Raw genomic sequence first — 10,557 nt, 5'->3', positions numbered from 1 at the left:
AGTTCTACATGGCCCCACCCACTTAAACATTTAACATTGGGGACTCCTGTTCTATTTGATAGGAAAAATAAGACTTTGCCTATCAGTTAGCAAATATGCCCATATAGCACAACCCGTCAGCCAACACCCAGGTGTCCAAAGGAGGAAGTACAGACTTTCCTCTTGATTAAACAAACACACAAATATGCACTCATCTTTCACAAATCTCCTTTTTCCCCTTTGATAATCTTTGTCCATACCAAGCCAAAGAAAACACTCCATAGTTTCACAGCTGTGAGTCACAATCTGATTCTTTACCCAAAAAGGAGAATTCTTTCAGTTGAGCTTCTTGAACCAAAAACTGAAGCAAACACACCCATAGCACTACTGCTTGAAGTCATTATAAGTTATAAGCTCGAAATGACAGCTTCAATAAGATGATAAAAGCCAACATACACATTTTTAAAAGTTATCTATTTGCTGTATAGCTTATCAAAGAAAGATCTAAAGGTCTCTGGAGTCTGTATTTATAATTAAGGCCTAACATTTATTCTCTGAAACATTGTTCTAAATAAGAAGCCCTGTCAAATGTCAAAGTGATTTCACAAGGACTGCATATTAACATGAAATATTTCTGCTAGGATTATGTACATACAGATTAACCAGTGCTTTGTAATTGTAGTATAGAGCCAGTGGGGACTCTGTGTCTAGGACCCTTTATGCCTGCAGTACTCACCCAGTGTTCTTGGCTCCACAGTAGGGACTCCTTGTGTTTCTTCATTTACATGAGAGGAGGTGGCCCATGGATTCCTCTGAGTCCAGCTACCATTTTGCCTGCCCCCTGGTTTTGGGTAAGGAGGGTGTCTGCCACTTGATTTTATATCAAACCCGCCCCCCCCCCCCGAAATGCTGGTTGAGGAGTGAGTGGAACTGTTCCTGCATGGGGGAGGCAAGGAGTAGCAGAAAACCCAAAGTAGTCAAAAGGTATACTGCTTCTGCTTCACTTTCCTTGCATGAGCAGGGGAAAAGTACTTTTCCTACTTTCACAAGCTTCGGGGCTTCTCTGATTGGGCAGCAGTGAGTTTGGGAGGGGGAAAACATGTGCACAACCAGAAATCTGACACAAGGGGCATGTAGGCTCACTGAAGGGCAGACCACAAGTGTATAAATGGCCTAGGACCCACATTCAAATCTCCACTCTGTAATAAAATACCACTGGTAATGATGGGCCAAACACTTCCTCAGCCTAGCCTATCTCACAGGGTTGTGTGGATAAGCTAGAGAATAGAACCATACATACCATTGTGTTGTCCATGGAGAATGAGTGTAATAAGAATGTAATTAGGAAATTAGGAAATAACTTCATCTTGGCCCCTTCACCACGGTCCCGGAACCGGCTGGGACGACCAGAGCTACACCGTCGTCCAGGCAACTCACCAGTCCTGCAGCCCTCCGGCACGTCGCCGAGGCCAGGGGACATGCCCCCTGCCCTGCGCAGCCGCTCCAGGGTCGCAGGGCAAAGGGGGCGTGTCCCCAGGCCTTGGCGACGCGCCGGAGGGCCGGGGGACTGGTGAGTCGCCTGGTGGGGGGGGGAAAGGCGCTTGGAAGCCGCTGCCGTTCGCACGGCAGCGGCTCCAAGCTGGCGTTCCCAGAAAACCACGCTGGGGAAGCGTGGTTTGGGAACGCCGGCTTCGCGCCAGTCGGGCGGTGCGAGGGCGGCTGCGCTGCAGCTGCGCCCCCTGTGCGAATGGCGGCCTGGGGACAGCGTTTTTGCTGTCCCCAGGCCGCCATATTCCGCCCATGCGGAAAGGGCCCTTGAGTGTTCCTTGTACGTTGTTAGGTCTTGAACCTTGAAGCAATAAATTGACTCTGTAGTGTTGATCAGCAGCATTTATTAATAGGCCTCAGAGCACCCAGTTGGACAACGCCAGCTCTGGGGAACCTGGCTTTTGCTACCTGTTTTATCTCAATGCTAATCCCCCTCCTTGTTCCCAAGGAATGTGAGAAAGAGTTAGTTCAGAACTGAGGTGCCCCAAGATTGGTGATAGATAGAGATAAAACCGCCCGGCATCCTACCACCATGGGACAGGGGAAAAAACCATGTCTCCCATGAGACTAAAGTGTCAGGGGAAAGCATAGTTATCTACCCAGCATGTGAAGCCATAAAGCAAAGATCGAGGAAATAATGCCCCAGAATAGTAGTGATAACATATAGTAGGCTGGTTACATATATCTTGTAGCAGTTACAAGGGGTTAGGAATGCATCTCAATCACCAGATACAATCCCCCGGACATATGTCTTAATTCATTTGATCTACTGTTGAACTACTGTTTATCATTAAGTTATCACATTGCTTTACAATCTTTTTTGTTTTGCCCCAACAATTCTATTAGGCTCATTCCGCACACGCAGAATAATGCACTTTCAAGCTGCTTTCAGGGCTCTTTGAAGCTGTGCGGAATGGCAAAAACAGTTGTGAAAGCAGCTTGAAAGTGCATTATTTTGCGTGTGCGGAATGAGCCTTAGACAGGTCAGCTTTTCCCAATTCACAAAAAAAGGCAAATAAAACTCAAACTTTATTTTAGTAAGCTACAGAAATGGCCAAAGGCTGTGCATCTTCTCTCACACCTGCAGATAATAAAGCTTTCTTGAGGCATAAAAAGATGGCATTGGAATAAAAGACATGGCGGAAGATTTAAGGTGATCATTGGGCACTGAAAACCTTGGATAGATCCAGTGGGATTTTTTACTTTTTTCTTAGAGTTGCATGTCTCTCATGCCAACACATCAAGAAAATAATTTTGAACATTCTGATAGTTTCACAAGTGTTCTGCCATTCAGCACTGAAGCTGTTGTTTGGGAAACCAACACAAAACCCCTGGGGCAGATGGAACTAACTGCCCTTTTTTCAGCTTCTTGCCGAAAACATTCCAGTTCCCAAACATGACTGCTTGGCAGAACGTGGTCTTCCATTAACACGGAGCAGTGCATTCCCAGTACAATGCAGCTTCAATACATTTGTATTTATGTAGATATGTGAACATCCATTAAAACTACCACATTTATCTGTGGAAGAACAGAATGTTTTGCCAGAGCCTGCCCAGATTCAACAAGAGAAGACACTTTTTGATGGGATTTTTTTCCTACTTACAAATAACTTTGAACAAAGCATAGAATATTATCCCATGTTCACTCATAATGACAGGATATTCATAATTTATGCATTCAGCAATGTATAAACCATGCAAACAAAAAGGAAGTGTTTATGTTTTACAGGACCAAAAACTCATAATGGGAGAAACAAGATGAGATAAACAAAAGTTTATAATTTGTTTGGGGTGTACCAAAGCAACGAAGTCTTTAAAAATTAATTCATGGGGGGGGGGGGGGATTTAGCAAAGCACAAGGTATTTCCAGCTTCAGTTGCAGCAGATGGATTATTTCTAAGCTTATCTCCACCCGATACACCCATTAGAAATACAAACACCCAGAGGGCACTGAATTTTCCATGCCAATGGACAATTTGGGGGTTGAATATATCAACCCACTTGGTCAGGAGATTAACTGAACAGGCAACAGATGAAAGCATATTGCCTCAAGGAGGCGTGGACTTCACCAGCCAGACACTCCCTTTTGTTTCATATATAAAGTTAAAGCCTACAGTGAAGCTACTCTGCTTCATCCCATCACTGTACCAGGTTTAGAGATAAGTTCTCTTTGTGTACCATGGCTCTTTCTATCCGAGCATCTACTGGACCCCGGCAGTTCTCTTCCCGGAGCAGACTTGTCAGAGGTTCTGTTAGGTTATCTAGCACCAGTAGTTCAGGCAGCATGGGGGGAGGATTTGGTGGGGGGTCTCTCCTCAGTTTTGGAAGTGGCGGCAGTAGTGGATTAGGATTGGGCAGTGGATATGGTGGAGGGTCAGTGGCAGGTTTCAGTGGGGTCTTTAGTGCTGGAGGTGAAGGCAACCTCATATCAGGAACTGAAAAGGAAACCATGCAGAATCTGAATGACCGCCTAGCTGCTTACCTGGATAAGGTGCACTCTCTGGAGGAAGCCAATACTGAGCTGGAAAGCAAAATCCATGAATGGTATGAGAATAATGGACCAGGTGTTGGCAGCTCAGCAGCTGGCAGAGATTACAGTAAATACAATCCAATAATTGAAGATCTCCAGAACAAGGTAAGCCATTATGAGATCCCTGAATTTCTTTACAAACTGAACTCTCCATATTACCGCCCAGTTGAAATATTATCAAACCAGCCCTTAAAGATGAATAAATAATTTATGCTTAACAATACTGTGACTTGTAGTCTGTTGCTGTATTATGTTACAGCTGTGTAGATACCGTTTCCCCGAAAATAAGACCTACCCCAAAAATAAGCCCTAGCATCATTTTGTGGGATTTTTGGAGGATGCTTGAAATATATGCCCTACTCCAAAAATCCCTAGTTACAGATTCCCCAGCGCAGCCAATCTGGTCATGTGGGGAGGCACAAAATCATGGAAAAAAATAAGACATCCCCTGAAAATAAGCCCTAATGCATCTTTTGAAGCAAAAATTAATATAAGACCCTGTCTTGTTTTGGGGGAAACGTGGGTGGGTACTCTTCAGTGGACACTAAACCTCACTTTTATAAAATTACATTAGGTACCTTACCTCAAGGAAATACAAGCAACATACATAGGGGTAATCTGATACTGTAAAGGCAGGACATCAGGTATTACATTCTCACTTGGTTCCCACTTCTTATAATGGCAATAACCAAGACTACTCCATGGGATTGTAGCATTGGCAGACTGGAAAATTCAGTAAACAAAGGTGTCAAACAAAGATCTAACAGAATTAAGGATGTTTTCACAGATTGCAAGCTTTTTACTTTTAATGCACACTGCTCCAGGTATAGTCTAACTACGTCATTTTATACTCTGCTGTTTTTTTAAAAAAAAAACTGGCTTAGACTGGAGTAAGTACACAGAGTTGTACTGCAAAACAATTATAGTGTCAAAACCTACCCTGCATAATGTTGCATTTGTATGTACACTTGTTTGGAAATAGGTCCAAATTAACAAAGCAGAATTTACTTCCCAGTAAATGGGCATAAGGTCATAATGCAAATCGTTTTTGCATTTTTCCAAATTGTGTGCTGCTTTAAAATAAGCTTTCTATTTTCCAGATACTGAGTGAAATTATTGATAATGCCCGAAAAGTCCTTCAAATCGATAATGCAAGGCTGGCAGCTGAGGATTTCAGACTTAAGTAAGTAGAATTGTTTCATGAAGGCTCCCAAATTATTATTGTTATTGCGATTTATTTTATTTATTATTGTTATTGCTATTTATTTATTGCTATTTATTTTATTAACAGCTGCCAGTTATTTTATTAACAGCTGCCAGCTGTTGGCCTTTCATTACAACTTGAGCCTCACCCAGAGGCCTAGGCTGTTGTAGTGTATTGGCATAGTATTCATGCAGATTGCAGCAGGGCTGCCTTCTAAATCTGACAAATGTTGATTTTGTCGATTTGAAGATGTTTTTAAGTGCTGCCCAATGGTTTTATAATGGCGCCCAGGGTGCTAATTACAACTGGGACGACCTCAGCTGGTTTGTGCCATAGTTGCTGAATCTCAGTTTTCAAATCATGATACTTAGTGACCTGAGAATTATAACTATAAGTATATTTATACATATTGTTATTAAAATATTTATTAGCCACCTTTCTCCCTCCAGAAACTTAAGGAGGCTTACAACATATGGAAAACATAAAAAATACAATAATGACAAACCCATAAAAGTCAACAGTTTCGTATCTTGCAACATTTAGCATCATGCTCACTGCAAGGGAATGATTATAAAGAAATAAGAGAATAGAAATATAAGAAAAAGGCAGAGCAACACAAATATACATTGAAATCTTGTGGAACTGAAAGAACAGGAAAATACACATAAAATAAGAATGAAAAATGAATTGCAGAATTTGAAATAGATAAAATAGGTTAAAGATGAGCACCAATCCAGATAAAAGAACATTACAGTAATTTTATCTAACTATTTTAAAATAATCAAGTAGACTTGGTGGTAACAAATTAAATCAAAGATTAAAGTTTAGTGTTTTTAACAATTGGAAATAGTGCAGAAATAAAAAGAAAGATCAGAATTCAAAAGAAGAAACCCCAAGTTACAGACCTGGGAAGAAGGAGAAATAGGCATAGATCTCAAAGAGAAACAGCACAAGGACAAACAAAACATTGATGTCAGAATCCGATAAACCCACAAGTACAGTTTATACGTGATTGGTGAATGGCTTCTCCTGATCTAGGAATTATTTTACTGGTCAGATATAACAAGGACATAATGTGATATGCAGCACAAGCTTTCCCCCCCAAATATACCTCTGCATTTTTAGTTGAGAAACCTTGCTTTGGTTGGAAGATACATATCTGATCTCTTTTCAGATTTGAGAATGAACTTTCTCTTCGTCAGGCTGTTGAAGCTGACATCAATGGGCTGCGCAGGGTTCTGGATGAACTGAATTTGGCCAGGGCTGATTTGGAAATGCAAGTCAAAAATCTGAAGGAGGAACTGGCATACCTCAGAAAGAACCATGAAGAAGTAAGCTTTTGTTTAATTCCTTTTAGTGTTTCTTTTCTTTTTCTTCCAAGTCACAACCTCACGTGTTCAAGTTCCATTTGTATTAACTCACCATGCTTTGTTCTTTTGGTACTTCAGATAGGGAGGATATACACAAAAAGAGAAGTTGAAAAACAAGCAGATTTTTAACAGTTTTTTGATTTAGCAGAATAGAAAGATAAGTTCCATAAAATAAACAGTATATAGAAGGAATCCTTATGCTCTGGTAAAGCTCTGGAGGACTGTGAGTGCAGTCACGAAGTAACTATCATGCTCCAAATATAACAGTCAGTTTTCCAGCTTATATACACAGCCTACCTCAATTAAGTATGCTACTTCTTAAATAAAATATTTATAAGGCTGCTTCTGCACGGCCTATTTAGACTGGCGAGGGGCCAGTAAAATGCTGTTGGGGGGAGAGATCGCATAGCTACGGCAGCATCCCCCCCCCCATGTTTTTCACTTTTGGAAAACACCGGCTTCCATTCGGTGCCAAGCGAACGGCATCAGGTGGAAAACGGTATTTTCCCCGCACCAGTGCAGATCCCTCTCACTTTGTCCCCCAGCCACATTGCTCTGGAGAAGCCAAGAGACATTCCTTCTGGCCTCTGGTCCTGAAGGTGTTACCATGGCCAAGGAAGCATGTCCCATGGCCTCTCCAGTGTGATGGTGACTGGGAGACAAGGAAAGAGGAATCTGTGGCAGCGTGCCCATGCAAACCCAGCCCTGTGGGCCGCTGGGGCACCGGGGCCATTTGCAGGTCACCGTGTGAACAGCCCTGGTGGTGCGCTGGTGGTCAAATCCCCACTACTGTCTTAGCCAGGTTTCAGAACACAAACTAACCAGGTTTGAGGGATGACCTCCCCATTGCTTGCATGGCAGATTCCGTTTCTGGCGCCCGTTCTCCCCGTTAATCTGCGTTCCGGCAGGGCCTGGTTGCAAGTGGCATAGACCCCATTAACATGGTTCAGCGCTGATCTGAGGAAAGGGATGAGGGTTGAAACCCTGACTCGTTTCCCGCCCTGTAGTGTGACGCAGAATTTGGGCAACCAAACAGCACTGCGATGCACACCCCATCAAGGCACGCCAGCCAATCAGGGGAGACTGGCAAAGCGAGCTAGCCTGGTAGTGGGGATTGCTAAGAGTTCTGCAACCGGGGTGTGTTTGCTGTGTGCTCACTGCGGTGGGGAGGGAGAAACTCCGATGAAGAGGACACAGTTTCACAACGAACAGGTTTGGATCTGCGTGCAAATTTCAAGTGGGGATTCGACCGGTGTCAATTATGCTGGTGCACCTCCAGATGTTAGGCCGTGCAGAAACGGCCTTAAACTGCATTAAGCATATAAGACATGCACAGAAGGCCCTCTGGGCAGTCCCAACCACCACCACCCCAGTCTCAGAAGGCAATGGGGCCACCAGGAGCACCCCACCCCCCAACCTCAGCACTTGGGCAGGTCTGTATGGATGATAGGATATTGAAGAATGCATATCCAAGTAGGCTCTCTAACCCATTTCTTTACATATAGCATCAGGCTGGGTTTTTTTGACCATTAATACCCCAGCTCTTTTGTTTTTTAAGGAACTTCAGGGTTTCCAAAGCAATACCACTGGTCAAGTCAGTGTAGAAATGGACGCTGCTCCAGGGATTGACTTAACCAAACTTCTGGATGAGATGAGAGTCCAGTATGAGGCAGTTGCTGAACAGCATCGGAAAGAAGCCGAAGCCTGGTTCAATGAAAAGGTATGTCAGAAAGAGAATATTTGCTTGAACAGAATTATCAAAACTGGATTTTTTTGCCCCCCAAACCTCTCTTATTTTGATATTTTCAGAGCGGGGAGCTGAAAAGAGAAATTTCCTCACACAGTGAACAGCTTCAGTCGGGAAAAAGTGAGATCACAGACTTGAGACGTACTCTACAAAGCCTGGAAATAGAACTGCAGTCTCAACTGGCTATGGTATGGCTACCAGTTCAATTCTGAATGAAAGAGGAAATTATCGAATATCTTTCAGGGAATTTTGGCACTATTCAAAATGACCTTTCAAGGGCACAGCAGGTCCCAATGAGAATGCTTCTCTTTTCTCAATTGCTTTGTCCAGAAATCAATCTCTCTCTCTCTCTCTCTCTCTCTCTCTCTCTCTCTCTCTCTCTCTCTCCAAAACATGCTGTTGGTTATCATTAACATGCTTTTATGTGCTATTAATCCCTTGATACAATGGGTTCTCATATCTGCCACTACCTCACAGCTAGTTATGTGATTTAGCATGCTTAAGTTTGTTTTAATGTCATGCATGTCATGCATCTCTCTCTCTCTCCCTCCCCCCACTTCTCTTTCTTCCTCAATGAAGAAAAAATCTCTTGAAGACACCCTGGCAGAAACAGAAGCAGGATATTGTGGCCATCTCTCACAAATGCAACTTCAGATCGAAAATCTAGAAACACAGCTTTTCCAGGTCCGTGCAGACATGGAACGGCAAAACTCTGAGTACCAGCAGCTCCTAGATATCAAGACCCGACTGGAAATGGAGATTGAGACTTACCGTAGACTACTTGACGGCGAGATTCGGTAGGAGGACCGCTCAAATATTTTAAATGATTATTGAATGACCTCCATTGTAACATCAGTTCTCTGTGAAAGACTGTGTTCATCATAAAATGCCTCCTAGCAATCTTGTGTGGCATAACAGCTTTATTATTCCTTTGCAGCTCATTTGAAAGTGCTTCTGGAGCAAGTACCAAGTCAGTGGATTCCACTTCTGGTAAGCAGATGCTGGGATTTCAGACCAGATAGATGAATGAGAGAACATCAAGGAAATGCCCAATTAATAGGAATATCCATGAGTTTAGTCTTATTTATACATTTTCATGGTTTAGCGTTTCAGCTGTTGTATTATCCCTCTTTTTGATCTGCATTTCACTTTCTCCGCATATATTGTGGACATGTGTACAACTACACAGCACCCAGTGTTTATTGGATTAATTCACATACTTCTATGCTATACTTTTTAATGTTCTAGGAAACGAACAAAATATTTAGAGTATATCTGTAAGGAAGAGAGTAATTTTTGTGAACCTTCTTTTTCTTCCTGTTTAGATCCAACCAAAACCAGAAAGATCAAGACAATTGTTGAGGAGGTGGTGGACGGCAAAGTGGTGTCATCCCAAATTAAGGAAATTGAAGAAAAGTTATAAGAAAATAGCCAGTTGTTCATTATTTGAATTCCAAGTAATGACTGGATTCACTTATTTTCTCTCCTACATAAAATATTATAGAACCAAGATCACATTTGAAATTTCTTCTCTCATTAAATAATTCTATTTCAGCTTATATAGTATATTATTTAACCAGTCATTTAATCATACAAGTATTTTTTTAAGGAAATGTACAACACTTTAGGTTTCTATGCTAAATACCATGTTCAAAGACTTTTTCTGAAAGCTTTTTTGAAAGCATGAAGTAGCATACTTTGCTATTCTAAGTATGGAATTTTCTTGGCTCACTCAAGTATAAATTAACAGATTTTTACTACAAGCTATTCTGATGATGTAATTTAATATATATATATATATATATTCATACTGTCCCATACCTAAACACCCCAAATCCACATTTGGTGCAGAAATTGTTATCTGCAAAACATTTAAATAAATATCCTTTCCTCTAATTTTAAGCATTCATTTTACCATTTGTTTTTCATAAACACGATATGAAGTGCATTGCATGCAGACACTGTATAAGTTTAACATCAAATGCAGGACTTGAAGCTTCACAATCATAATCACAGAAGATACATTTACAGGGAAGTTTTCTTTGTGGCTGGGTCATTTCTACCACACTCCAATGCAGTCATTATCACAGTGTTCTTAAGTCCCAGAGAAACCAATGACTAATCTCTTACCATGTTTAATAAGGTCAGGCTTCATTGCTTACAGCAGGAATTGAACTGC

At 41.8% G+C, this 10,557-nt stretch overlaps 1 protein-coding gene across 1 annotated transcript; it reads left to right on the top strand.

The window, feature by feature from the left end:
- The first annotated feature begins 3,667 nt into the window (after positions 1 to 3,667).
- Positions 3,668 to 10,274, top strand: LOC125444694 (keratin, type I cytoskeletal 12-like). Its single transcript, XM_048517277.1, has 8 exons — positions 3,668 to 4,162; positions 5,158 to 5,240; positions 6,436 to 6,592; positions 8,190 to 8,351; positions 8,441 to 8,566; positions 8,958 to 9,175; positions 9,316 to 9,368; positions 9,704 to 10,274. The coding sequence occupies exons 1-8, from the start codon at positions 3,707 to 3,709 to the stop codon at positions 9,799 to 9,801; spliced, it is 1,353 nt and encodes a 450-aa protein (XP_048373234.1). The 5' UTR covers positions 3,668 to 3,706; the 3' UTR covers positions 9,802 to 10,274.
- Positions 10,275 to 10,557: the final 283 nt, after the last annotated feature.

The sequence above is a fragment of the Sphaerodactylus townsendi genome, linkage group LG15 (assembly GCF_021028975.2).
Source record: "Sphaerodactylus townsendi isolate TG3544 linkage group LG15, MPM_Stown_v2.3, whole genome shotgun sequence".
NCBI classification, from domain to species: domain Eukaryota; kingdom Metazoa; phylum Chordata; class Lepidosauria; order Squamata; family Sphaerodactylidae; genus Sphaerodactylus; species Sphaerodactylus townsendi.
The sequence above is the reverse complement of the archived record's forward strand: the minus strand, read 5'-3'. Positions and strand labels throughout refer to the sequence as shown.

Excerpts from the sequence above, each read along its gene's own strand:
- LOC125444694 (XM_048517277.1), top strand. The coding sequence starts at position 3,707 with ATGGCTCTTTCTATCCGAGCATCTACTGGACCCCGGCAGTTCTCTTCC. Across the intron at positions 4,163-5,157 it reads TTGAAGATCTCCAGAACAAG|ATACTGAGTGAAATTATTGA; the intron begins GTAAGCCATTAT and ends TCTATTTTCCAG. Across the intron at positions 5,241-6,435 it reads GCTGAGGATTTCAGACTTAA|ATTTGAGAATGAACTTTCTC; the intron begins GTAAGTAGAATT and ends ATCTCTTTTCAG.